Source organism: Zonotrichia albicollis, chromosome 13, assembly GCF_047830755.1.
Source record: "Zonotrichia albicollis isolate bZonAlb1 chromosome 13, bZonAlb1.hap1, whole genome shotgun sequence".
Taxonomy (NCBI): Eukaryota; Metazoa; Chordata; class Aves; order Passeriformes; family Passerellidae; genus Zonotrichia; species Zonotrichia albicollis.
The window spans coordinates 2,892,634-2,920,316 of record NC_133831.1 but is presented as its reverse complement, the minus strand read 5'-3'; the positions used below and the strand labels follow the sequence as shown (position 1 = coordinate 2,920,316).

The window sequence follows — 27,683 nt, the reverse complement described above, 5'->3', positions numbered from 1 at the left end:
GATTTTCTCTTGTGGGCTGACCCTAAAGGAAGCAGCAGATTGTGTAGAAAAAGTGAATGGGGCAGTGTGCCTGTGTCAGAGCTATTGTTCCAGGCTCTCTGCAGCCTCAGGAAGGCATCACTTAGAGCAGGCAGGAGGGATTTCTGTAACTCCACAAAACTCTGAAGTGCAGGAGATTTTATTGAATCCTTGGGTTCTGATCTTACAAGAAATCTCAAGGAATTGAAGCCTGCTTATGTTTTACTTTGGCTTAGATCAAGGCTATGCCAGATACCAACAATCAAACCATAAAATCCATACCCTGAAATATTCTCTGAGTGAATAAACAGCCTTTAAATAGCAGAATATTTCCTCAAATTCCTCATTCTGTACCTGCTGTAGTGTGATACTAAAATACCAACAATCAAACCATAAAATCCATAGCCTGAAATATTCTCTGAGTGAATGAACAGCCTTGAAAGAGCAGAATATTTCCTCAAGTCATAATTCCTCATTCTGTGCCTGCTGTTGCTGTGACCTGTGCACAAAGACACAAAATGTGCCTCATCTCAGGGGCATCCTGACTCAGTTTTACTGCTTAAAACTCATCAGAAAATCTTCAACAGTGACAAGGCAGTGCCTGGATGCTGCAGAAAGGTCTGAAATGGTGCTGATGGATCTCTACTCTGCTTTAATGGGGAGTGAAGTGATGCCCAGCCCAGCCCTGGGTGCAGCAGCAGCAGCAGAGCTGTGTGATGAGCAGAAACGTTCAGCAGTACAATGGGAAATGCTTTCCTGAGCCAACTTTGTTCCCAGTAATTCAAACTGAGGGCTCTCTATTCTCTGCACAGCCCGATGGCCTGGCCTGTCATGTGGCCAGGCACATTCTTTCCAGCTCCTTTCATGGCACAGACATTTGGGATGCTGCTGTTGAGCTGCTGTTGCTGCTCTCCCCTCTCTTTGAGGTTCATTGGGGGAAGATGCTGGTCTGGAGTGAACCCCTGGCGCTGGGTTTGGGACCAGCAGTGACCACCTGTGCGGGGGCATGAACGGCCCTGGAATCCGGCTATCTGGTGAGGGGTGAAGGCCAGGGCCCCTGCGCATCAGAAAGCAGCCCCCCTCGGCGTCTTGGCCTTGGGCTGAGCTGGGGGATAGCTCGGAGCAGCGCGGTGAGAGACGAATCAGGAGGCGACCACTTGCTGGGGGTAAACTGTCGGTTTATTACAGAAGAACCAACAAGGAGGGGAAACACCCAGCAAATGGCCCCGAACAGGGGGCAGGAGAGGGTTTTAAGGGAAAAGGGGGGAAGAAGGCAGGGAAACCCGGCTATCCAATAGAAATACATATTTGGAGGTACGAAACATAACTGATATACTAAAGTAACCAACTGTTATAAATCATAGGAGGGGCTCCGGGGCTACAGCCAACCATACCTCCCAGAGAAAAGAAAATTCTCGAAACCTGGGAGGAGAAAAAGAGTGATTGACTGACCCCAAGGAGGAAACAACTTTCACTTTATAAGAGAAACCAAGGGAGGAGCAGTTTCATTTCCATAGCAACCTAACTGGCAGGGTAGCAGCAGGAAGTAATACAGAAAATGGGGGGAGCAAACTAACGAACTTAAGAACACACCACAGCAACCACCAAGGTGTTCCATGAGGGACGTGACCTTCCCAGGACATTCTCCCTTTCTCCCTACCCTCATTTGAGGGAGAAATGCAGAGAGAAACCAGCATGGGCTGAATGGAGCCTCCACAGCTCCATGAGGGAGAGCAGGGTGACTTTGGAGAGGGTTTTAGTTGGAGGCCATCAGTGCTCTGTGTGTGGCACAGAGCAGTGAGGCAAGGCTGGAATCTGCTAACAATGAGGCTGAGGTGGCTCTGTGCCACCCCAAAACTGCACAGGCGTGAGGGTTTTCCTTCAGCCAGCCGTGTCCATGCATTTCCTGGAACGGGGACAAGGCCACACAGCTTCAAGCCACCAAAGACAACAGTAAACAAGCTGCCTTGCTGGGCAGGCTCTGAGTTACAGCAGTCACACACTGTTTGTTTCCAGAGAAAGGAAAAGGGGGAGAAGAAAATCTCTCACCATCAAGGCTTTTTCCTGGATCTCACATCCAGGCCCAGCATCTCCCTGATCCCCTCCCAACAAGCAGCCTGGAAGGAGAGAGGTTTTATCCCATTATCCCAATTTAAAAAAACTCAGGAAAAGGATGGTTAAACACTGTCTCCAAATCGTGTCTTCATTTTGTGTGTTTTTTTTTTTTAATTTCATCATCTTCTACTGCTCCAAATGGCTATTAGGGGAATATTTCCATTGAAAAATCCAGCAGTGGGGCTGTGTTTTTTGTGCCCAGGGGTGAGAAGGGGGAGGACAAGTGTGTGCAGGGATTTCTCTCGTTCTGGTTCCTCCCAAGGAACAGCCCCTCACAGCACTTCAGGAGTGCTGTGCAAGGACAGAGGTTTTATCCCGTTATCCCAATTTAAAAACTCAGGAAAGGGATGGTTAAACACTGTCTTCAAATCATGTATTTATTTTGTATATGCTTTTTTTTTATTTCATCACCTTCTACTCCTCCAAAGGGAGAAACAAACGGCTTTTAGGGGAATATTTCCATTGAAAAATTGGAAATATTTTCCCCAGGGGTGAGGAGGGGGAGGAAAAGCGTGTGCAGGGATTTCTCTCATTCCGGTTCCTCCCAAGGAACAGCCCCTCACAGCACTTTTGCCTCTGGAGGAAACATCTGTGGCCATGGCCACGTTCCTGAGGCAAACCCCCCTGCTTGGGAGGCTGCTGTGTACCAAAGGCTTTGATTTCCTGGTTGCCATCTCTTAAAGATTATCTGCCTCTCAGAAAAGGGCAGCATTTCCCATGTTCCCATGTGTAATGTCCGTGATGGCTGCTGTAAACATCATGCAACGTTTCCCCGGCCCTCCTCTGACATAGGTAGCAAAATCTCTGCTTTTCATCTTTTCAAAGCCCTGCAGAAATGTTTAGGGTCGTGTATCCTGCCATTGTTCTGGGCTGGGCATCCCACTGAAGTGCCTGGGAGAAATGAGTTCAGGATATGGATCTATCTCTGCTCCATCTCTGCTGCAGCCCCAGGAACATCCACATTTCACAGAGGGGAGGGCAGAGATGGCTCCTGATAGACTGGAGGCAACTGCTCCTTTGGAAAACAACAGCAGGACAGGCCAGAAACTCAGCCAAAGCTCTCAAAAAGCCTCAGCCAAGCCTCTGCTGGGCTTTTCTTTGTGACATAAGTGATCCCAATGGAGATTTTGATACCTGGAGCATTGGGGTGGCTCTAATCCCGCAGGTCCTCCTGCTCCAGAACTTTCCATGAAGATACCCAGCACCGGCCAGGCACAAACCACAGCTCCTGTGTGGGATCTCAGCAGCTCAGGACTGAGGTGTCACCAAGACCACCCTTGGGGGGCTCGGGAGTCCTGGAATGTTGCCAGAAGTGTCTGGTGGCTGGACTTTGATCCTACACAGGAGACGACACCTGTATGAGGATAGGAGGATTTCACCGGGGTGAATGGTGAAGGGATTGGTTAATTAGAGGGTGAAACACAGGGTTTAGGATTTCTGTACAGGGGGGTTTAGAGAAGTAAGATGGAGGAATTGGGGCGTGTCCTGTCCTTCTTCTTCTCCTCCATCTTCTGTGGTGATGGTGGCACTTTGAGATTGGTTGTTACTAAAAGTGCACTGGGCAATAAGGGTGAAAGGTATTGGGGAAAAATGATAAATATTGTACACGTAACTATGGGTATAAAGATAGGTGACTGTCCGGAGGGCAGCACAGTGTGCTCATGGCTGGCTGCTGAGCAGAGCTCTGTCGGGCCGAGAGAAAATCTTTTAGATAAACAATTAATAAACATAGAGACTGAGAAAAGAACTGAAGCCTCTTCTGCTCCTTTGATACGCGGGCTGCCCCAAGGCCACCCCGGGCCTTTCCAGGCCATCCAAACAGCCGAAAACCGGACACTCCTGCTCTGGGAGACAAGGCACCAATGAGAACTTTTATACAGAATTTTCACAGAATTTTGTCCCAGTAACATCCACGTTTTGCAGATGGCAAGGCAGAGATGGTTCTTCATAGACTGGTCATTCCCACCCCCTTGGAAAACAACAGGAGCACAGGCCAAAAACTCAGCAAAAGCTTTCAAAAAAACCTCAACCAAGCGTCTCTTGGGATTTTATGCATGACAGAATTGATGTTCCCAACATTTTGTCTCCCAGGGGATACCTGGAGCCTTTGATCCCCCTGGTTCTCCTGCTCCAGAACTTTCCAGCACCTGCCAGGGACAAAGCACAGCTCCTGCTCTGGGAGATAAGACACAAAACAAATTTTTCCCCAAATATGCCACCTCCATCAGTGTCCAAGTCGCCCAAATGTGTTCTCACCCCCTCCTCCCACACTCTGAGCCAAGCCAGGTTTACCTTTCCTTAAAGAATAAAACAAACAACACAGGGCAGTGAAATGGGATCAAAAAAAGGCCAGGGGGAAAGAGAAACATTCACGTGCTGAAAGCTGCCCCATTTCTAAGCATTACCAAACCCATGGCTACCACTCCTTCAGATTTCAGGGTGAATCATTGTTGAGACAAGAGCCATGGTTGTGTTTTTCAGAGGGATCTCAGAGTGTTTCCAGGCACCTGCACTGCTCAGGCTCTGCAGTGTGACATTTCCATCCCTGTGCAGGGATTTCTCCTCACCCCCACACAACTGCTGCAGCAAATTCTGCTCCAAAGGAGCTCCTGGTTCCCCCAAAGTCCCTGCAAAGCTTTCCAGGCCATGTCATCCTGCTTTCCCAGGTGTGGTTGTTTATTTTCGCAGTAATTAGCCTGAAGCTGAGCTGAGCCACAGAGCTGCACTTTCTGTGCCATTCCAAGGGTTTTGAGCTTTGCTGCTTTCAATAAAGGAAGGTCTGTGCTCAGGCTCCTGTTCTCACTGCCAGGCAGCACTGCCAGGGTCCCCACATCCCTTGCCATGATTTAACCATGGTTTGACCTCTGGAATTGCCATTTGCTCTCTGGTGCTTGTTCAGAGATCTCTGAGGTGACGTGGAGAAATGTGTGAGGAAAGGAAATCCCTGTTGATGGCACAGTGACTCCTTAGTGAAGCTTTCCAAAGGATCTGCTGCTCCCCTGAAAAAAAATTAGTTAATTTTAAGACTGGAGTTGGAATATTTATCAGAAGTTGGATGAAGCAGAGCAACCACTGATTCATGGAATGGTTTGGGTTGGAAGGGACCTCAAAGCTCATCAAGGCAGGGACACCTTCCACCATCCCAGGCTGCTCCAAACCCCAGTGTCCAACCTGGCCTGGGCAATTCCAGGGGCAGCCACAGCTCTTCTGGGCACCCTTTGATAATGGAAATTTGGATATTAAACCAGAAGCTCAATAAGATTTATTCCTTCTGTTACGTTTTATTAATAATAAACCCACAGGATCATTTAGATTGGAAAATACCCCCTGGGATCATCCAGTCCAACCACTGATATGAATATTCTGGTTTTAATTCCTTTCTGGATTTTGACAGGGAAAGTTACTAAAGAAAACAGGGCAGCCCTGTGCCTTTCCTCGCTCAACCTGAGAATTTCTAGGAATAACATCAGCTTCCAGCTGCAGAGCTGCTCTGGGGGCACCTCCTGCTCCTCAAGGGGCTCCTTTTCATCCACCTGTTTGATCCCTGAGGATGATTCCTTGTGCAAAGATTCCTTGGCAGGGATAAAGCCCCCGGGAGCATCCCAGCACTGCCTTTTCTTTTCCTGCAGAGCATCAGGCAGGAGTTAGGCTTGGAAAGGGAACAGATGTTCAGGTGTGGCCTCCCAAAAGCATTGCAGAAATTGAAGTCCCCTTCCAAAAGTGACAAGAGCTGTTCTTTAACCCCCTGAGGTGCACAGATCCCAAATATTTTGGTTTTGAGGGAGAAATCAGGTGCTTACTGATTCTTATGGATCTCAGCCTTTATACCTGCTAAGAACTTGGTGCCAAACTCATCCCTTGGTATCCCAAATACCCATGGAAGGTTCCAGGTGTTGCTCCCACAGGTTAAATCTTCAAGGTTTTCTGCAAATCTGGATAATCCAGCCCATCTAAGAGCATCCTGTGTCAGGTGCCTGTACCCATGGATTACTCCATGCTTTTCCATGCCAGCTATTCCCATCTGTCCCACGTGGGCACAGAAAAGGTTTGATCCCAAAGTGCTCCATAAAGGAGTTTCACCTGGTGTGAAGATGGGATAAAGGGGATGTTCCCCCTCACAGGTCTGGATGCCAGAAGGGGAAAATGAAAATAAAATAAATACATTTAAAAAGAGATTTAAAAAATTAATTAATAAAGAAAAACCCCGAGACTTTTAGCATCCACCAGGTGGGCAAAGGCTCCAAACCGGCCCCACCTGGACGGGCTTGGAGCCAAATTTTGGGGCAGCCGCGGGCCGGCGCTCCCGCTCGCTGCCGCCAGGTGGCGCTGCCGGCACGGGAACGGCACCGCCCCCCCCAAACCCACCGGGATCGACAATCCCACCGGGATCATCCCGAATTTATCAACAGGATCATCCCGATATCACCGGGATCATCCCAAATATATCACTGGAATCATCCAAACCCACCAGGATCATCCGAATTTATCACTGGGATCATCGGGATATATCACCGGGATCATCCCAAATATATCACCGGGATCATCGGGATATATCACCAGGATCATCCGGATATATCACTGAGATCATCAGGATATCACTGGGATCATCCAAACCCACCAGGATCATCCAAATTTGTCACCGGGATCATCCGGATATCACCGGGATCATCCCAGTCCCACCGGGATCATCCGGATATCAATGGAATCATCCGGGTATCACCAGGATCATCCGAATATATCATCAGGATCATCCCAAACCCACCGGGATCATCCAGATTTATCACCAGGATCATCCAAATCCTCCTGGGATCATTTGGATATCACCAAGATCATCCAGATCCCACCAGGATCTTCCAAACCCACCAGGATCTTCCAACACCCCCGGGATTGTCCAAATCCCACCAGGATCATCCAGATCTCACTGGGATCATCCAGCATCCACCAGGATAATCCAACACTCCGGGATCATCTAGATTCCCCCCCCCCCCCCCCCGGGATCATCCAAACCCACTGGCATCTTCCAACATCCCCAGGATCATCCAACCCCTGCCAGGATCCAAATCCCATCCCACCAGGATCATCCAGCAGCCCAGACATCATTCAACAGCCCTGGGATCATCCAAACCCACTGGGACCTTCCAAACCCCTAAGGATCCCTTAAACCCACCCGGGATTGTCCAAAAGCCCCCAGGATCCCTCAAGGCCCAGGACCCCTCAGCCCCTGGGGATCCCTCCAATTGTCCCACAGGATGCTCCAATCCTCTGGGATCATCCAATGTCCTCAGGACCCTCCAGAACCTCCAAGACCCTCCAAACCCCAAGGATCCCTGAAAGACCCCTCACCACCATCCCCACCCCGATGCTGCCTCCCAAAAAATGCTGCAGATCATCCCAATGGACCCATGGGGCAAAAATGTGTGCCCCCCAGCTGGGGACCCAGCCTCACATCCCCTCTTCCAGGCCTTCCTTGGGATCCCTGCCCCATCCCTGTGCTCCCTCCAGCTCTGTGCCCACGTGGGGCTCACAAACACCCCTGGGGACACGAGCCCACGAGCAGGTGACAGTGACAGACACAGCTCCAGCTCCATGGGGGCCTTGTGGGGATGGGGGGAAACATCCTGGCAGGAGCAGAGGGAAGCACCAGAATCTTCTGGACTTGCCAGAATTTGCCACCAGAATCCCTGCACAAGGGACACCAATATTTCCTGATCCAGAGGGGACAACCTGCCTGGAGACACACAGGCCCTGTTTGTCATCACACTCCAAAATTTTATCCCTGTAGAAAATTTTATCCCTGGGCAACTTCATCCCTGTAGAAAATTACTGGGCAATTCCATCCCTGTAAAAAAAAATAAATCCTGGGCAATTCCATCCCTCTAGAAAATTCCTGGACAATTCTATCCCTCTAGAAAATTCCTGGGTAACTCCAACCCTCTAGAAAATTCCTGGGCAATTCCATCCCTCTAGAAAATTCCTGGACAATTCTATCCCTCTAGAAAATTCCTGGGTAACTCCAACCCTCTAGAAAATTCCTGGGCAATTCCATCCCTCTAGAAAATTCCTGGACAATTCTATCCCTCTAGAAAATTCCTGGGTAACTCCAACCCTCTAGAAAATTCCTGGGCAATTCCATCCCTCTAGAAAATTCCTGGACAATTCTATCCCTCTAGAAAATTCCTGGGTAACTCCAACCCTCTAGAAAATTCCTGGGCAATTTCATCCCTGTAGAAAGTTCCTGGGCCTGCACAGGACATCAGCAATGAGAAGCTGTTTCCTGAAGTAGAAATGCCAAAACCCCAAAAGAAAATGGGTTATTTCCCCTTAGGATTGGGGTGTGAGGATGAGGAGCAGGGAGCTGGGGCTGAGCTGAGCCCCAGCAGCTGAGCTCAGCCAGATCTGAGCCTTTCCAGCAGCAAATCCCACATTTCTGAGCAAGCCCTGCCTCGCTGCTCTCCCAGGGCTCCCACAGCATTTCTGGGCAAGTTTATCCCTCCTCACCTCCTCTCAGAGCCCAGCCACTCCTGGAAATGCACAAACAGCTTGGGGTTTGCCTAAAAAATACTGGGGTTTGCTGAAAATACTGGGGTTTGCTGAAAATACTCGAAAAATCCCATTGGGCTTTGCAGATGGAGAGTTGGGGGTTTTGCAGGGGCTGGGGGGGTTTTGCAGGAATTGGGAGGATTTTGCCTTGGGGTTTGCCATCCCCTGGGACTGAAAATTTTGGGAAAAACCCCTTGGGCTTTTGTAGATGGAGAGTTGGGGGGGTTTTGCAGGAGCTGGGGGGATTTTTAGGAGCTGGGAGGGTTTTGCAGGAGTTGGGGAAGGTTTTGCAGGAACTGGGGGGGATTTTGCAGATGGAGAACTGGGTTTCTTGCAGGAGCTGGGGGGTTTTGCAGATGGAGAATTGGGGGTTTTAAGATGGAGAATTGGGGGTTTTGCAGATGCAGAGTTGGGGGTTTGCAGATGCAGAGTTGGGGGTTTTGCAGATGCAGAATTGGGGTTTTGCAGATAGAGAGTTGGGGTTTTGCAGATAGAGAGTTGGGGGTTTTGCAGATGCAGAATTGGGGGTTTTGCAGATGCAGAATTGGGGGTTTTGCAGATGGAGAATTGGGGGTTTTGCAGATGCAGAATTGGGGGTTTTGCAGATGGAGAGTTGGGGGTTTTGCAGGAGCTGGGGGGTTTGCAGATGGAGAGTTGGGGGTTTTGCAGATGGAGAATTGGGGGTTTTGCAGATGCAGAGTTGGGGGTTTTGCAGATGCAGAATTGGGGGTTTTGCAGATGCAGAATTGGGGGTTTTGCAGATGCAGAATTGGGGGTTTGCAGATGCAGAGTTGGGGGTTTTACAGATGGAGAATTGGGGGTTTTACAGATGGAGAGTTTGGGGTTTTGCAGATGAAGAATTGGGGGTTTTGCAGGAGCTGGGGGGTTTTGCAGATGCACAATTGGGGGTTTTACAGATGGAGAATTTGCGGTTTTGCAGGAGCTGGGGGGTTTTACAGATGGAGAATTGGGGGTTTTGCAGATGCAGAATTGGGCGTTTTGCAGATGCAGAATTGGGAGTTTTGCAGGAGCTGGGGGGGTTTGCAGATGAAGAATTGGGGGTTTTACAGATGGAGAGTTGGGGGTTTTGCAGATGGAGAATTGGGGGTTTTACAGATGTAGAATTGGGGGTTTTGCAGATGCAGAGTTGGGGGGTTTGCAGATGCAGAGTTTGGGGTTTTACAGATGGAGAATTGGCGGTTTTGCAGGAGCTGGGAGGTTTTACAGATGGAGAATTGGGGTTTTGCAGATGGAGAGTTGGGGGTTTGCAGATGCAGAGTTGGGGGTTTGCAGATGGAGAATTGGGGGTTTGCAGATGCAGATTTGGGGGTTTTGCAGATGCAGAATTGGGGGTTTTGCAGGAGCTGGGGGGTTTTACAGATGGAGAATTGGGGTTTTACAGATGGAGAGTTGGGGATTTTACAGATGGAGAATTGGGGGGTTTGCAGATGCAGAGTTGGGGGTTTGCAGATGCAGAATTGGGGGTTTTGCAGGAGCTGGGGGGTTTTACAGATGGAGAATTGGGGGTTTTGCAGATGAAGAATTGGGGGTTTTGCAGGAGCTGGGGGGTTTTACAGATGGAGAATTGGGGGTTTTGCAGATGAAGAATTGGGGGTTTTGCAGATGGAGAATTGGGGGTTTTGCAGATGGAGAATTGGGGGTTTTGCAGATGGAGAATTGGGGGTTTTGCAGATGCAGAATTGGGGTTTTGCAGATGCAGAGTTGGGGGGTTTGGAGATGCAGAGTTGGGGGTTTTACAGATGGAGAGTTGGGGGTTTTGCAGATGCAGAGTTGGGGGTTTGCAGATGAAGAATTGGGGGTTTTGCAGGAGTTGGGGAAGGTTTTGCAGGAACTGGGGGAGGATTTTGCAGATGGAGAACTGGGTTTCTTGCAGGAGCTGGGGGGGTTTTGCACATGGAGAGTTTGGGGTTTTGCAGATGGAGAGTTGGGGGTTTTGCAGATGGAGAGTTTGGGGTTTTGCAGATGGAGAGTTGGGGGTTTTACAGATGCAGAGTTGGGGGTTTTGCAGGAGCTGGGGGGTTTTACAGATGGAGAATTGGGGGTTTTGCAGATGCAGAATTGGGGATTTTGCAGATGCAGAGTTGGGGATTTTGCAGATGAATTGGGGGTTTTGCAGGAGCTGGGGGGTTTTACAGATGGAGAATTGGGGGTTTTGCAGATGGAGAATTGGGGGTTTGCAGATGGAGAATTGGGGGTTTGCAGATGCAGAGTTGGGGGTTTGCAGATGGAGAATTGGGGGGTTTGCAGATGCAGAATTGGGGGTTTTGCAGATGGAGAGTTTGGGGTTTTACAGATGGAGAATTGGGGGTTTTGCAGATGCAGAATTGGGGGTTTGCAGATGCAGAATTGGGGGTTTGCAGATGCAGAGTTGGGGGTTTGCAGATGCAGAATTGGGGGTTTGCAGATGGAGAATTGGGGGGTTTTACAGATGCAGAATTGGGGGTTTTGCAGATGGAGAGTTGGCGGTTTTGCAGATGCAGAATTGGGGGTTTTGCACATGAAGAATTGGAGGTTTTTGCAGATGCAGATTTGGGGGTTTGCAGATGCAGAATTGGGGGTTTGCAGATGAAGAATTGGGGGTTTTGCAGATGCAGAGTTGGGGGTTTTGCAGATGCAGAGTTTGGAGGTTTTGCAGATGCAGAGTTGGGGGTTTTGCAGGAGCTGGGGGGTTTTACAGATGGAGAATTGGGGGTTTTGCAGATGGAGAACTGGGAGTTTTGCAGATGCAGAGTTGGGGGTTTTGCAGGAGCTGGGGGGTTTTGGTCCCTCCTGGCTGCTGGAGGGCTCTGGGATGGAGAGCTCCTGTTTAGACTGAGCTCACTGGCTTGAGGAATATGTGGCGTCCCCGGAATGCAGCTGCTCTGTTTTTCCAGGTTTGGAAAGCCACGGGAGGGAGAGGAATGAATCACATCAGGCTTTGGTGGGGAGCAGATACAGAACCCCTGCGAGCTGGGCCTGAGCCTCACAAGGTGCTGCCTGCCCTGCCTGGCCAAACAGGACCCCAAATCAACCCCAAATCTACCCAAATTCCACCCAAAATCAACCCAAAGGGATGAAAACAAACCTTGGGAGTGACAGTGGCATTTCAAGGAGCTGAGCTCCTAACCCTGGACCATTATTGAAGCCACACCTAGTACAGATATTTGCTTCAGGAGTAAAAAAGCTTCTGGTTTCAGCTTGTACCTAAAAGGATGGAGACAACGTGCTCACCTCTAACAGGGATGTGGGAAAGATCAGCCCAGAAAAGCATAAAAATGAGGAAAATCAATAATGCTGCAGGCAGATTGCTGCTGGCTTAAAGAGATCTAAAATAATATTTTAAACCCCCCAAAACATTTACAAAATTTATAAAAAAACACCCAAACCCCCACAATGCTCCTCAAAAAAAATCCAGAAAACAACAATAAAAACCCCACTCTGAAAAGGCCTCCCCAGCTCTAATAATGCTTTGCTTAATTACAATAATATTATAAATTTCTCCCTTGTTATAGCAAACTTGGATTTTAATTAAGCTGGGCTAATTAGTGTGCAGTGACTAAATTTCCCTCTCTAAAGACAGAAATCCACAACCACGTAATCAGATTAATTCCCCTGCATCTCTTTTTTATGGGCGTTAATATTGAATATTAATAGAGACAGATTGGCCAGCAAATTAAAGCAAAAAATTCTGGATACTGGAGGATCCTGAATTAGCTAAAATCCTTTAAAATTTCACAAGAAAATACAAATATTTAAATGCAGATTTATCACTGCCCTGTGCACAACGGAGATGGTGCGGTTGATCTGCTTAATTTTTATCCTGTTTATTAATTCCTAATAATTTGAGTTAATTTGGGTAAGTGCCCATCGATTTTATAAATTTTTATTTCTTTTTCATGCGGGAAAATAAATCATTTTCCTGCCGGCTCGGAAAATTCCCGGGATGGAGGAGGAGGAAAAAAGGAGCCGGAAAATTCCCGGGATGGAGGAGGAGGAAAAAGGAACAGGAAAATTCCCGGGATGGAGGAGGAGGAAAAAGGAACAGGAAAATTCCCGGGATGGAGGAGGAAAAAGGAGCCGCGGGTTTCATCCCGGCAGCCTCACGCCTGGAATTCGAGGGAGAGGCAAAGAGCTGTCAAACAGCGCCTTTAGCCTTGGAAAAAAAATGGAATAATCCTAATAATAAAAAGCTAAAAAAATAAAAAGCACCGCCGCTTTTCCTCCTCGTGCGTTTCAATAGCCTCAATTGAAATATTTCCCAGCAGGGAAATTGGCAAGCAGGACTTTACCAAGGTGAAAAAACCGTAAAAAGTCGATTTTGAGTCTGTGCCGGGATAGGGAATTATTGCCCGAGGGTTTGCAGGGCCGGACTCCTCATTAATTAAGCTTAATTACACCGCATGCTCGTTTATTTGCTGCTCATACAATCGTGAAGCCCATGTACAAATAACATACAGGTTTTATTTCGGGATTTTTTTTTCCTTTAGGGACAAAACGTACACAAAAAAAAAAAAAAGCGAAAAAATCAAAAAAACAAACCCACATAATTACAATTTTATACAGTGCAGAAAGAATTAAAATAGGTGTCACCGAACTGTACAACGTCAGGGTGGAAAAAAAAAATAGAGAGGGGAGGGAGGGGAATAATCCTTCATTATATATATATTTCTATAAAAACATATGGAGGATTGTCTTTACACAGAGACCACGGTCGCTTGCAAATTTACAAAGGTTAACTAAAAAAACCCAAATCTATATGGCAAATATTGCCAACAGAGATTCCCCGATTTAATACTGATCAACTGAGACTATTCGTGTCTCGATTATTAGCAACAACAACAACAACAAAAAAGAATTGTAGAATAAATAACAGGATGAGCATGGCTGTCTCTTTCCAAAGTGCCTTGTTCTCTCTGCATAGGGTCTGATCCTGCAGTCTTTATGCAGGCAAAAAACCCCAAAATTCATAGTTCCAAAAAATCCCTCTGAGAGATTTTTTTGCCCGCTGGGTGTTGGCCGGCAAAAAAAAAAAAAAAAAAAAAATTCAAAAAAAAAAAGGAAGGAAAAAAAATTTTAAAAGTATTTTTTTCCGGGCTCGAAGTGAGACGGCACCGAGGGGATTTGAGTTCGGGGTCTTTTCCAGCCCTGGTGGCATCGCTCACCGCCAACTCCCAAACTGAGTTTGCAAATTTTTTTTTGTTTTTAAAGAAGTATCAAAACCTCATTTGGCAAAGCCTCACCCCAAACTCGCAGCCGGGGCTTTCAGGACAGACAGACGGACACGGGGGCTGCTTTTGCTTTCTCCTCCATCCCTCCCCGAGCAGAAGAAGGAGGCACAGACGGGCTCGATGCTCAGCTCGCTGCCGGAGCTCAGGTCCGTTCCTGCTGCCCGAAGCCAGGCTGGGACATGGGACAGGCGACAGGGGACATGGGACATCCCCTGGCACCCTGAGCGTCCTGGGGGATGCTCAGGGCCCGGCTCCGGTCCATTCCTGCTGCCCAAAGCCTTGCTGGGACATGGGGACAAAGGACATGGGACATCCCCTGGCACCCAGAGCGTCCTGGGGGATGCTCAGCGCCCATCTCCGGTCTGTTCCTGCTGCCCAAAGCCAGGCTGGGACATGGGACATTGGCACACGGGACATCCCCTGGCACCCGGAGCGTCCTGGGGGATGCTCATGGCCCGGCTCCGGCCCCAGGAGCGGGGTTTGTCCGGCCCGGCTCCTCACATAACGCACGGCTTGATGTCCTGGTATGTCACTTGTTGGTGGTAATAGGAGCCGCTGCCCGCCGAATGCATGGAGGAGGAGGCCATGGCGTTGAAAGAGAAGACGAATTCCTTTCGGTCGCACATGCTCGGAGACTGCGAGTGATACCGCGGGATGCCTGCGGGACGGGGGAGAGATGGTCAGCAGCGCCAAGAGGTTCAGCAGGAGAGGGTGAACAACATCCCAGCAACGCGGGATGGGGTTTAAAAAAATCCCAACAACCCAACCCGCCCGCCCGGCCCGCTCCGAGCGCGGATTTGGGGCTGTTTTGGCACATTGGGATCCGCGGGTGCAGGTGCGGCAGAGAGAGCCCCGGGACGGCGATTCCCTGCCCGGCCCGAGGGCGCTGGGAGGAGAAGGGATTTGCCTCGGGTTTAGGGTTTTTTGGTTTTGTTTCGACACTTGGATTTATTTTCTTTCGCCCCGGCTGCTTTTCCCAGTGCCTCGGCCCGTGCGGGAAATGCGCCGGGTGCGGAGCGGGGCAGCTCCGGGAGCGGCGGTGGGGCCGAGAGCAGCCGAGAGCGGGGCTGCTCCCGCCGCCCCTTCCGCCACCTCGGCATGGAAAAGCGCCCCGGGAATTGGGGGTGCCCTGGGCAGGGGGTGCCCTGCCCCGCAGCGCTCCCGGGGCTCTTTTAGGTGAAAATCGGAGCGATTTTCCGTGAAGGCCGCGCACGGGCCCGGGAGCTTATCGGGGCGGATTCCCAGCTCCGTTTTCCAGAGGCCCTGGATGCGCTGAGCTCCGGGAACCGCCCCGGGACTGGAGGGTGCCCGTGGTGGGCACTGCCCGGGCTTCTGCCCGGGTTCTGCAGCTCCGGCCCGGCCCGGCTGGTGCATTTCCCCGCTTCGCTTTGTGTTTTTGACCCGTTTGTTCTCCGCTTCGCAGCCGTTCCTGTCAGGCACGTCCCGCTCCCCCGAAGGCCCGGGGTGATGGGCAGGGACCCCCAAATCTGCCCCACCACCCGCCCATGACTCGGGGGCTCCCCTGTGCCACGAGAGCTCCGCAGCCACCGCAGCCCGAGCGGAATTTGGGCAGCAAAGCGAAACCCAGCGCTGGCCTCGTCCCTTTCGAGGCCTGTTCCCGGCCAAACACCATCTCCGCTCCAAGCCTCAGGGCAAATGAATCCCCGACAGCTCCAGGGACGAGACCGAGCCGGGGTTTTGGGGAGCGGGAGGATTTGGGGGATCAAGGCCACCGGCTTCGGCTTGGGCGGCGGATGGAGGGAGGTGATGGGCCTGGAAAACACGGCCTTGAGATGTGCGAAAAACACAGCTGATGGCGGGGAAGGGGCTGGGGTGGCACAGGGTGGGATGGCGATGGGGAATTCCTCCCTTTTCCCTCCAAGTGCCGATGGAGGTGGGAGAGCCCAAGGGAGCATTCCTGGCCTCTCCTTCCCGCAGCTCTCAGCTGCTTGAGCCCACCGGCCTTAGGCCTGGGGCGGCCCTGGACGTGAGGGAACCGCCGGGAAAAACGAAGCCCCGACCCCGCAGCGGGAAGAGCCCCGACGGGCTGCCCCCGGGAAAGGAGACGAGGAGGGAAGACAAGGCGTCTTCCCCTGGGGACCAGCATTAAAGCCGCCCACCAAGCGGGATCCCGGCTTGCAGCGGCACCGCCGGGATCCAGGCGGGGCCCGCAGCCCCGGCCGAGCCCCGTTTGCGCGGGTGCCCCTCGCGCGTGGCCGCGCCTTACCTTGGAGGTCGGCGGTGTTGTGGCTGTTCTGGTGCAGGTAGGGCTGGTCCAGGGAATGCGTGGAGAGGCTGGAGGAGAGCGGGTTGGCCGTGGGGTTGCAGGGCGACAGGGGCTGCTGCTTGATGTAGGACGCGCCGGTGTTGAGGGCCGCCGAGGCGCTGGGCGCCCATGCCGAGGCCGAGCTGGAGTAAACCGAGTGCGGCTCCATCACACCGCCGGCGGGGAGCAACGGGGACGCGGGCACGGAGCTGTCGTGGTGCGGGTATTCCCCGGCCGAGGAGCCGGTGCAGCCGCCCATGTAGCTGTGCCCACCGTTGGCGGGCAGGTGGGGCACGGAGTGTCCCGCCAGGCCCATCCCCTCCACGTTGCTGGACAAATGCCCGTTCATCATCCCCAAGCCCCCTTCGAGGGAGAGGCTGTTGGGGGGGCAGGAGAGCCCGCCGGCCGAGCCCTGGAAGCCGTAGCTGTCGGGGAGGTGGTTAAAGCTGAGCCCGTTCATCATGCTGTACATGGGCTTCAGCGCCTGGCATTTCCTCCGGAACCCGCGGGGCCGGCGGCGGAACGAGCCCTCCTCGAACATGAACTCGCTGGCCGGGTCGATGGTCCAGTAGTGGCCCTTGCCCGGGCGTCCCAAGCCCTTGGGCAGCTTGATGAAGCACTCGTTGAGCGAGAGGTTGTGGCGCACCGAGTTTTTCCAGCCCTGGTAGGAGCCTCGGAAGAAAGGGAAGCGGCTCTGCAAGAACTGGTAGATCTCGCTGAGGGTCAGGCGTTTGGAGGGAGAGCTCTGGATAGCCATGACGATGAGGGCGATGTAGGAATAAGGCGGCTTCTCCGGCCGCCGGATCCCCGCGTTCGTCTTCTTCGCCTTGGGGCCGCCGCCGCCCGGGGCCCCGCCGCTGCCCGGGGCGCTGCCGGCCGCGCCGCCGGTCCCCGCGGAGGCGGCGTCCATGGCCGAGCTCTGCGGCTGCTTCTCAGCCACCGAGGACATGGGGCCGTAGCTGCTCTGCACCGGAGGAGGAGGGGGCTGAGAGGACAGAGCCTGCTGCGCTTCTGCAGTCATCTACGGCCAGGTCCGCGGCGGCCAGCCCCAGCCCCGGCCCTCCTCCTCCTCCTCCTGCTGCCGCCCCCCCAGCGCCCCCGCGAAAGGCCGCGCTGCTGGGGGCTCGCCACTCACCCACCGCCCTCCCTGCGGTGTCCTCCCGGCCCCCCGGCGGCTTCGCTTTCCACCGGGAGACTTCACCCCTCCGTGGATAAACAAATGGAAGCGACGACACCCCCCACCCCCCCTTTGCCTCCTCCTCCTCCTCCCACTTTATCCCTAAATCCGAGCGCGGCTGCAGAAGGCGAGCGAGAGGCGGAGGGTCGGGGGGGAGGCGGGATGGGGGGGCGGGTGGAAGCGAGCTGAGCTCGGCTGCTGCTGCTGCTGCTGCTGCTGCGAGAGAGAGAGACGAGCCGGGGCCGCCGCCCGCGCCTGCCCCGCTGCCCCTCGCCGGGCCGGGCTCCCGGGGCCGCCGCCGTCCCCTCCGGAGGCTTTAGCTGGGCTGGCGCTGCCGCTGCTGCGGGGAGCTGCTTCCCATCGCGGTGGCTGTCGAGTCTGCCCCCGGTCCCGCCGCTCGCCTTCTACTTTATCTCTCGCAGCGGCGTCTGCCGCTCCTTTGACAGACGTAAGCGCGGAGCGGAGATCCCCGCCCCGAGCCGCTCCCCCCCGCCCTCCCGGCCCCGTGCCGGCCCCCTCCGCCGCCGCTCCCCGCTGGTGGGCAGCTTTTAAAGAGCCCTTTCCACGCCGCCCTGCCCTGCCCCACCCGGGGGGGCTGCACGCCGCGCCCCTGCCCGCCGCGGAGAGAACCGCGCGTGTATCTGTGTGTGTGTGTGTATGTGTGATTTATGCCACGCGTGACCGTGAGGCTCCTCCATCCCCTCCCTGCCCTTTTCCCAGCCCTGGAAAGCGCAGCCCGGGCCCCGCGGGCCGGGGAAGGGCAGCGCGGAGGTTCCGCGCGTGGCGTGGGGCAGCGCGGCGCTGCCCGGGCCCGGCTCCGCGCTGCGCGCAGCTTCACCCACTTCAAACCCCCTCTTCGTGCGCTCTTTTTAAGCTCGGCGGGCCCGGGCAGGATGTTTATACTGCGCAATGTAAACACGGGCTCGGGGGTGCTTTAATAAAAAGAAATCGGCGAAAACTGCCGCTGCCTCGCGAAATGCCCTTTTCTGCCTCCGCCGCCGCGAACGGGGCCGCGAACGGGCTGCGGACCCCTCGCCCGCTCCGGAGCTGCTTTAGGGATGAGGGTGGCTTGGTTCGTTTTGGGTTGTTTGGGGTTTTTTTCAGGGGGGTGTGGATAAATCCGTGCTGGAGTTTCGCGGCTCCGTGCCCGGAGTTTGTCGCTCAGCTCCGGCCGTGCCGCGGGCACACGCGGCGGGTGGGGGGCAGGAGAATAGAGCCCCAGAGGGGTACAGACCCCCGTTTCTCCCTCCCTTGTCCCCCTAAAGTCGCCTTTCTGAGCACCGTGCCGCCGGCAGAGCTGTCACTCGAGGTAAGTCGCTTGGAACCTTTGTCACCTTGTCGCGGCCCGCGCGTGGAAAGCGGCGCGGTGCGGGGGTGGTGAAATTGTGGGTGGGCACGGGGGAAGGAGCCTGGGCTCTCAGGGCTGCCGATGTGCCTGCTGCTGCCGCCTGATCCCTCCCGACATCGGGGAAAAGAAAAGAGAAAGGAAAAGGGGAAAAAAAAAAATCCATCCCGTCCCCCCGCACCCCGCTACAGGCCTCGCCGCAGGGCTGTGGGCGCATCCCTGAGCAAAGAGAGACAGGGGACACCCCCCTCCCCAATCCCTTCGTCTTCCAGCTTCCCTTTTCAAGGTTTTAATGATAATTTAATACCTTTTAAAGGAAAGATAGGCACCGATCGGGTTTCCAAACTCCCTCCGCGTTATTGGCGAGCAGTTGTGAGCAGCCTCCGGGGCGCCTGTCACATCTGTGGTACGGCCAAGAGGGATCTCACATCAGGCTTTTCTTTTTTCTTTCTTTTTTACCTTTCTATCCTCCCCCCTCCTGTCTTTCCCCTCCTTTTGGGGAAAAAAAAAAAAATCATCATTCCGGCAGCACCGGCCCTCCCGTTCCCGGTGCGAACGGGCCCGGGACAGGCACGGGAGAGCCCCGGGCCAGCCCCGGGCCGGGGGCAGGTAGCCAGGGAGGGTGGGAGGAGAATGGGACAGTAATTTCAGTTATTTCTGGAGATTTTCCCCGGAGGAGGAGGAGAAGGAGCAGCTCTGGCTGTCCGGGGAGGCGGCGGCCGCTGCTCCCTCTGCGCGGGGCTGCTCGGGAAGCGGGGAAAGCACCCCAAAAATCGCTTTTTATTGGAAGCAATCACCTTCCTCGGGGTTTACATCCCCGGGGAGGCTGGTGCAGAATATTCCCTCTGCTTCTCACTGCGTTTCTTTTTATTTTTGCTGTGGGAGCGCATCTCTGTCACTGAGCTTTGCTCCGCATCGAATGTTCCCCCCCGGCTCGCGAAAAAGGTGGATTTCTTTCTTTTATATCACTCTGCGAGCGAATCTCCCCGATCTGCCCCCAAAACACGCGGGGATGGAGCTCTAAACACAGCACAAAGCCCCCGTGGAAAAATCCCGTTCAAAGCGTTTGCCACCGGCAGCGTTTCCACGAGGAAATAAAATATCTCCGAGTTAAAAAAAGCCCAAAACTCACCGTGGAAATCAAACTATTTCCCCTCAAAGAAAATCACTTCCTTCACGAAGTGCCCTTTCCCCCTCTCGCAATATCTTTTAGGAGGGGGAAGATTTGGTTTGCGATGCATTTATTAGAGCTAGCAAAAGTTAAAAATGGGAATATCTCGCTCCGGTTCCTTTAGGCCTCGTCGTGGGAATTGCAGAAATGTTTGGGGGTTTTAATCCGAGCGCACGAGTTGGGGAAAGGAGAGTTTTGGGGAGGAAAAGCCTGGTGTACGAGGAGGAGGAGGATGGTGTGGGGGAAAACGGGACTCGCTTTTGCTGTTATCTGCTCGTGATTTGGGTGGCTTAATCGGGTCCTCCCCAGCCCCCGACGGGCAGAGATGAAAAGAAGGGAGGAACAGAAGAAATGACAAAAATTAAATTATCATCTGGCGCAATTAGCCTCTGCCATCCCACTCGGAGCCGCTTTCCCGACCCCTCCAACACCCCCGGCCCCGTTCCCTTCCCACCCGGCTCCTTCCCTCCCCCTGCCCCAAACTCGGGCCGTGTTTTGTGTAAAAATAGACAAATCCGAGCTTTCTTCCTTTTCCTGCGCCCAAGGTATTTTTCCTAGCTAATTGCTTAAGTGAAGTCAAGTCGGCTTGCAGGCCGGTGTAACCCGAGGATGGAAATGGATCTAGGTGGGATTGTTCCAGGGTGCTGCTCCGCCCGGGGCCGGGCTGTTCCTGCGAGCCCGGACCACCCAGGCCGAGGGGAGTGACCGCCCCGTGTCCCCCTCCCCGCTGTCCTGCTTTGCATTAACACCCCCCGCGGGACCCCCCCTGTTCCCCAGCACCAGCCTTTCCCCCTCGCCTGCTTTGGGGGTTTTTTATTTTTTATTTTATATTTTTTTTCCAGTCGCCGCCATCCCCGTGGCCGCTGGCCCCAAATCCGCGGCGAATTGATCCCTAAATGTTTATTTAAAGGCGAGGGGGCCGAGGATGGAGGGAGGAGAGCTGGGGGAAGGTGGAAGCACGGAGGGAAAGATGTTTTTAGGGAGATGCACGCACGCCCCAAATATTTTATTGCGGGTCCAGCACACGGCACCGCTTTGGACCTTTCCCATCCCAGCCTTGGCCTCTCGCATTCCTGGAGGCAAAATCTTCTCCAGGAGAAGATTTTGGGAGAGCAGAAGGCGAAATTTGGGAGCGTAACGAAGCTGCCCAAGGGTGTGAGGTGGCTGCGGGGAGGTGCGGGCTGGCTGTCACCGCAAGTTCAGGCTTTGGTCAGAAAGGGAAAAAAAAAAAATTAAAAAAAAAGAAAATCTTAATCTCCCCCTTTTTGTCTCCGTTTCCCCCCTCTGCCCGTCCCGAGTTTCCCCCCGCCCTTCAAGCCCAGATTTTCCATGACGTCCTTCAGTGAAATATTGCAGCACAGGAATTTACAGCCTTCTTCAGCTCGGGATTTTTTTGCTGTGCAGTTTTCTGGCAGGAGCCGCTCCCTGCAATACAAATCGGTTCCAGCGATAATAAGCTCGGAGCGCTACCACTCAGACACAATCGCTTCCCACAGAGATCTTCCAAATATCTCCGGGTATTTATATCCCCGCTCAGGGACGGATTGCTAGAGTGTTTTCCCGGGGAGATGCTTTTGGGCTGGCTGGGATTCAGCACCGAAGAATTTGGTACCGAGAGAAACAGCGGGGCTGAGACCCAGCGAGTGATGCTCCACAAATTCGCCCTTAAAGGCAGCTCGAATTGTAAACCCAAGTGTAAATCCAGGTGTAAATCCAGGTGTAAATCCGTTCCTGAGGCATTCAGACTTTCCTGGACGAGGTTTCTCCCCCGGGGGCCCGAGGTTAGGGATGCGCCCAAAGCAAACAGAACCTTTGGGGTAGGATTTCCCTTCTCCCAACAACTTGGCATAGCAATGGCATCCAAACAAAATTCATAACCACTTCCAGCTTTTCCAGCACCAAATCCCGTCAGGATAGAGATAAAATTGTGCTGGAGAAACCTTTCGATTCGCTGCTGAGCTTTTTGTCATCGGGAACCACCTCCAGCCCCCGGCGACTCCCGATGCCAAAAGTCCGGCTGGGCCAAGCCGGGCCGGGGGTCTCCACAAAACGAGGAGGACGAGGGAATTCCAGAGGGTTCAGCCTCATTTCCAGCCGTATGGAACCTCTTTGTTGATTTTTGGTTTGTTTGGGTTTGCTTTGGTTTGTTTTTTCCCCAAGTTTAAAGCAAAGCGCTGTCGAAATCCCAGCAATGTGCCGGTGCTGGAGGAAAGGGGAATTTTAGCATCAGGCAGGCGAGGGTCACCAGCCCCATTTCGGGGCGTCCCACAGAATCCGTCTGCACCGAGAGCTGGGAGAAATTCAAACGGAATATCCCACATAAAGGAGGAACAGGTTATTTCTTCCTCGGGTGCCAAAAGCCGCAGGGACCGTCCGTTATCTGGGGATAAATAACGAGCAAGGTGGCGGCGTGGATCGCTCCTAAACACGCGGGGAGATGCGGACAACAAACACGGCGGGTTTGGGGAAAGATCCAGGGCACAGCACCCTGGGGGTGAGGACAGCGCGATCTCTAAGAGGAAAACCCCGAGGGAAGCTGGGGGGACCCAGGGGTGCAGATCCAGGTGGGCTTATTGCAGGGAAAAAGGATTTTATCCAACACAGAGCATCACCGGGGCCGGGGTGGCAGCACCGGGCACTGCCCTGGGCAGGTGGCGGGGTGCCCAGCAGGCAGCAGCCTTGGCCCTTGTCAGCCCTTGGCCCTTGTCAGCCCTTGGCCCTTGTCACCTGCCCATCGGGCAGAGCCACCCGGGCAGGACAGGGACACCGAGGGATGCTGAGGAACACGGGGATGTCCCTGGAGGTACCGGGGCAGCAAAACCTCGGTGCGAGAAGGTCCCTGGGGCCGCAGAACCCTCCTGTTCGTGCCCACGGTGCAGGGACAGAGCATTGCAAAAGCAGATTTGGCTGTAGGGAAGCTTGGGGTGTTCGTGTGGAGAAAGGGAAATCGCGCAGGAGTGGGGCTTGGCTGCACAACGGCCTGGTGGGCTGCGGGTTCTAAACCTGATTTCTACACTCAATCCTGCACAGAAACTCCGTTTCTCCCTTTTTCCAACCCAAAACCGGGGTTCGGTGACAAACACCGTCAGAAATTCCCTCTGTAAAGAAAAATTCCCGCTGTTGTGCTCTCCCCGATTCTTTCTTTGCAAAGATCTGGACATGGTTTGCCTTGGAAGCTTTCCCGACAAAAAAAACTGATTTCCACCGCCAGAATTCCCAAATAATGATGTTGTGCATCAGCGGGTTCTGCCTGGTGCAGGTTTGTGCACCCCTCTACTTTACAGCTGCCAGAGCAGAGAGTTAAAATACACCAAAAATTGGTTTATCATCTTTCCCACCTCCCGATAACAGAGCAGCTCCTCGTAAATCGATCCCTTTTGCACAACCAGCACCTACTTCAATATTAAAAACGACCTGGAAGGACTTTTTAAAAAATGTTCTGCAAGGAATAAAAAGCTCGGCCGGCATTCCCGGGAAAGATGAGCTGTAGATACATAAAATGCCCGAGCCAAGGTGGGAAAAACTTTCCCCAGCTCGGGTTGTTGTGCCCCGAAGTTTAACGATTTCTGCAGCAAAGGGATTGATTTTTATTTGGGGAGAATCACCGTGGGAACGGGAAGGGAACGGGTGCATCCATGTGTCCATCTTCCCGTTGTGAATATTTTGGGGCTTTTGGGGTAGATGTGCCAGAGGGACTGGGAGGAATTCCGAAGCCAGAGAGGAATTTGGAAGGATTTTGTAAAAACACCCAAAAAACCCGAAAGAACGATCCACTGAAAACAACAACAAAACAGCCCCACCTAAAATAAAGAAAAACCGCACCAAAACTGGCCAAGAACTCACTAAAAATTCGAATAATGAACCCAGAAATGGTTTTGCTTTTCCCGTTCTCAGAACCGCTCGGGAAATTGCAAAACTCCCAGCGCGATTTGCGCAGCACCCTCAGCTCATCTCTCCCAATCTCCCTCAAATTCAAGTTGTTAAAATTCACCAACTAATTTTGCACTAATCTTCTTTAAAATCGGGGAACGAGGGAGTTTCTGCAGCTCCTTTCTCCCGCAGAGGTTGCGGGATACCTGCGCGCAGAGATGCTGCCCGAGGGCTGGGGCTGCAGCATCAGAATTTTCCTTCCAGGATTATTCGTTTTTCCTCTGGAAACGATCGAATTTGATCACTTGGCTCAGAACAGCGAGGGCTGGAGGAGTTTTCCCCCACTCGGAACTGCGGTTTCTCCCCGTGTCCCGCGTGGCGACCCCCGGGAGCGCGGCTGAGCCCCAAAAACGATGGAAAAGTGCCCGAGTGGGAGCGGGGCCGGCCAAACACAACCGAGGTGGGAAATCCGCGCTGGCACCGCAGGAAAGGGATTTTTCTGTCCTCGGGAAAAGGGTTTGGAGCTGAGCTGGAGCACAGCCCTGGGTCTGGTTTGCCCCGCAGCCCCAGGAAAGGAAAACAGAAATGTTTCCAAATATTGCAATAAATAAATGCACGGAGAAATCGTGCTGGAGGGGAGAGAGGATGAAAGAGAAGGAGAAAAGCAGAGAACGGGCGGGATGGGCAGGAGAAAGAAAAGAAGGAAAGAAGGAGAAATGAAAGAGCGGGGGGGAGAGAGAAAGAGGGAAAGAGGGAAAGAAGGAAAGAAAGAAGGGAAAAAAGAAAGAAAAAGAGAAGGAGGAAAGGAAAGGAAAGGAAAGGAAAGGAAAGGAAAGGAAAGGAAAGGAAAGGAAAGGAAAGGAAAGGAAAGGAAAGGAAAGGAAAGGAAAGGAAAGGAAAGGAAAGGAAAGGAAAGGAAAGGAAAGGAAAGGAAAGGAAAGGAAAGGAAAGGAAAGGAAAGGAAAGGAAAGGAAAGGAAAGGAAAGGAAAGGAAAGGAAAGGAAAGGAAAGGAAAGGAAAGGAAAGGAAAAGGAAAGGAAGAAAGAAAGGAAAAATTATATAAAGAACGAGAACTAGAAGGAATGTGAGGGAGAAACTGAAAGAAATAAGAAAAGAAAGGAAATTAAGACAAATGAAGAGCAAGAGAGTGAGAAATAGAGAAAGGGTGAAAAAAACCCCGGAGGAATGGGGAAATGGAGAAGCAAAAAAGGAAACAAAGAATAAGAAAGAAATGAGGAGAAAAAGAAAAATAAAAGGGAAAGGGGAAAAGCTGGAAGAGAGAAAGAGAGAAAGAAAGAGAGAGGAAGAGAAAACAAAGAGAGAGAGAGAGAGAGAGAGAGAGAGAGAGAGAAAGAAAGAAAGAAAGAAGGAAAGAAAGAAAGAAAGAAAGAAAGAAAGAAAGAAAGAAAGAAAGAAAGAAAGAAAGAAAGACAGAAAAGAAATGAAGAAAAAAAGCAAAGGGGGGAAAGGAAGGGAAAATAAAAGACAGAAGATTTAAAGAGAACTATTAAAAGAGCAAGAGAAAAGACAAAAGGAAAGAAGTGCGAAAAAGACAGAAAAGGAGCAGAACAAGAGAGAAACCCCAAAATCAAAAAAAACCCAAAGAAAGCAACACAGCGAGTACGGAAGGGGAATTATTTCCCTGCCAAACCAAGAATACGACACAGACAATTCAATTTTCCCCTGGCAAACGGGGTGAGAGGGAGGAAAGCACAGCCCGGAGGGGCCCGGCCGCTCTCGGTGCGCGGGGAGCGGCTCTGGGCAGGGCGGAGATGCCGCTCCGCGATCCCTTCTATCCCCGGGGCACAACACGAGAGCGAACAGAGATTTAGCAGCCATTTCCCCGTGGGTTTTCCACGCGGGGCTGCGCTAAACCCGGGTTAACCCGCGGGGAGCGCGGCCCCGCGCTCGCTCCGTTGGTGGCCGCGTGTATTTGGGTTGGAGCCGTGTTTATGTTCATGAAGAAGGCTGAGATTACAAACAGACCACTGAATGCCCGCCGTGGTGCTGCCGGATTGGTGGAAGATGTGTACTTTTAACCTAATCGCTTTTAAGGGCAGCAAATCTGATTTAAAAAAAATGATGGGGAATTATTATTTTTAGCGGTAAAGGAATTAGGGAGCTCCGGGGCTGCCCCTAACCGTGTGGTTTCACAGTGGAGAAGGCGGGGATGGAGAAGGGTTGCAGGGGAAAAACGACAAAATTTAGCTATAAATCCCCAAAAAAACGAGCCCTGGAAGAGGGCAGGGAAAAGGGGGGTTCATCTCGCCCTCCCTGAATTCACCTCCATCCCGAATGGGTCCTGGTGGAAATGGAATTTTGTCCCCAAAAACCTCGGCTGCTGGGGACATTGTGCTCAGGGGTTTGTCCTTGCCGGGTGGAGATTGGAGGAACCTGAAATTCACTCCAAAACCCCCGTTAATTCACCCATTTAGGATGGGATATGTATGTTTGTATATATAAAATAACTCCAATATATATGTATAATAACTCCAGTCCTTATAAATGCAACTAAGAAAAAATAAATTCAATAATTTACATACAAAGTAAAATATAAGGACTTTTAAAATTAATTTTTGGGGGTGTTGGAGGAGCAATCATCATCCTGTAACTTTGTTTTCTGAGTCTGGTTTGGGGTCAGTCTCTTTCTTATTTTCTTCATAAAACCTTTCTCAAAAATCATTCTTGACCCCTCAGCTGCGTCTATCCCCATCTACATTTGAAAATTAAAACAGCTGATAGTTTAAAAATCAGATTTTTACGGATTTTTCCCCTCGTACTCGATAAACCCCCGGCACGGAGGGATTCACTTCAGGTCCCAGGGACAGGATTATTTTCCCCCAGGAGCTCTGGGAGCGAACGTGCGCTCAGCCTTTGGCATCTCCGTCCTTTCCAACACTTTCCTTTTGTGGGCAAAAGCTCTCGGCGGAGCAGCCCGAGCGGCAGAGCCCGGCAGACCTGCAGGATTTGGACATTCGGATATTTTACTACTGTTAGGATCCCTCATTGACTGAAGAACAAAGGAAATCCATCCAATTTCGCGTTGGAAAGGGATGCGAACAGAGTTAGGGGCGAGGGAGATTTTAGCAGGGAATGTGTTACAAAAAAAAAAAACAAGGAGAAAAAGAAAAATCCCTTAAAAATCCCTATATTTTCCCCGTGCAACGGCTGTGCTGCAGGAGGGAAGCAGGGCAGAATTCCCTCGGGGTTTGGAGGCAGAGGAGAGCTCTAAAAACAGCTTTTTCTGCCTTAAAACATCTTTAGGGTGTCAAACATCTCCCCGAGCCAGCGAGTCTCGATGTGAGGGGCTTAGAGCGACAGCAGCGGGGTTTCTTTGTTCTCTCCTCGCACCTGGAATTAACCTTTATTCCCTGATGCTTTTTTCCCCTTCTTTCCTTGGTGTTGTTTTTTGTTTGTTAGTTTGTTTGGGGTTTGTTTGGTTTTGTTTTGGGGTGGGGGGATTGGGGTATTTTTTGGGGGGTTTTTTGGTTGTTTTTTTTTTTGAGAGTGCGAGCATTGCATTCCCTCGGTGGCATCCAACGATTCCGTGCGAGGCACAGAAAACCAAAACCCCAAAGGCAGCGGGTTTGAATGGAACATCCCCAAACCCACCCCGGCGCTGTGCGAGCCAGGTAGGCCCTGCAGAGCCGCCGGGGCTGGGGGACACCGGGGCTCCCCCAAACGCTCTGCTGGGTCCCCGAGGGACACCCCGAGCTGTCCCCTGCCCTGCCACACACTCAGGGGCTGCAACCCCCGGAGCGCCGCGGATGCCGCGCGGGGCGAGGCGGGAGCAGATGAAAGTGATGTCACATTAATGTCAGCTCGCAGCTCGAGCCCACACAGCCTTGATTGCTCTTATTAATCTTGCCAATTTGTCTGTCAGCACTCGGCTAATCCCTAAATAGCCTCCCAACAGGTGCTTTATGCTTCCGCCACATCGCGGCTCGCCCGCG

At 52.4% G+C, this 27,683-nt stretch overlaps 1 protein-coding gene across 1 annotated transcript; it reads right to left on the bottom strand.

Annotated features, from left to right (window-relative positions):
* Window positions 1–13,114: 13,114 nt before the first annotated feature.
* FOXF1 (forkhead box F1) lies at window positions 13,115–17,816 on the bottom strand. The gene is made up of 2 exons (XM_074551046.1): window positions 16,129–17,816; window positions 13,115–14,559 (listed from the first exon to the last, which is right to left on the bottom strand). The coding sequence occupies exons 1-2, from the start codon at window positions 17,186–17,188 to the stop codon at window positions 14,399–14,401; spliced, it is 1,221 nt and encodes a 406-aa protein (XP_074407147.1). The 5' UTR covers window positions 17,189–17,816; the 3' UTR covers window positions 13,115–14,398.
* Between the last annotated feature and the right edge of the window lie 9,867 nt (window positions 17,817–27,683).

Excerpts from the sequence above, each read along its gene's own strand:
- FOXF1 (XM_074551046.1), bottom strand. The coding sequence starts at position 17,188 with ATGACTGCAGAAGCGCAGCAGGCTCTGTCCTCTCAGCCCCCTCCTCCT. Across the intron at positions 14,560-16,128 it reads CAACACCGCCGACCTCCAAG|GCATCCCGCGGTATCACTCG; the intron begins GTAAGGCGCGGC and ends CCCGTCCCGCAG.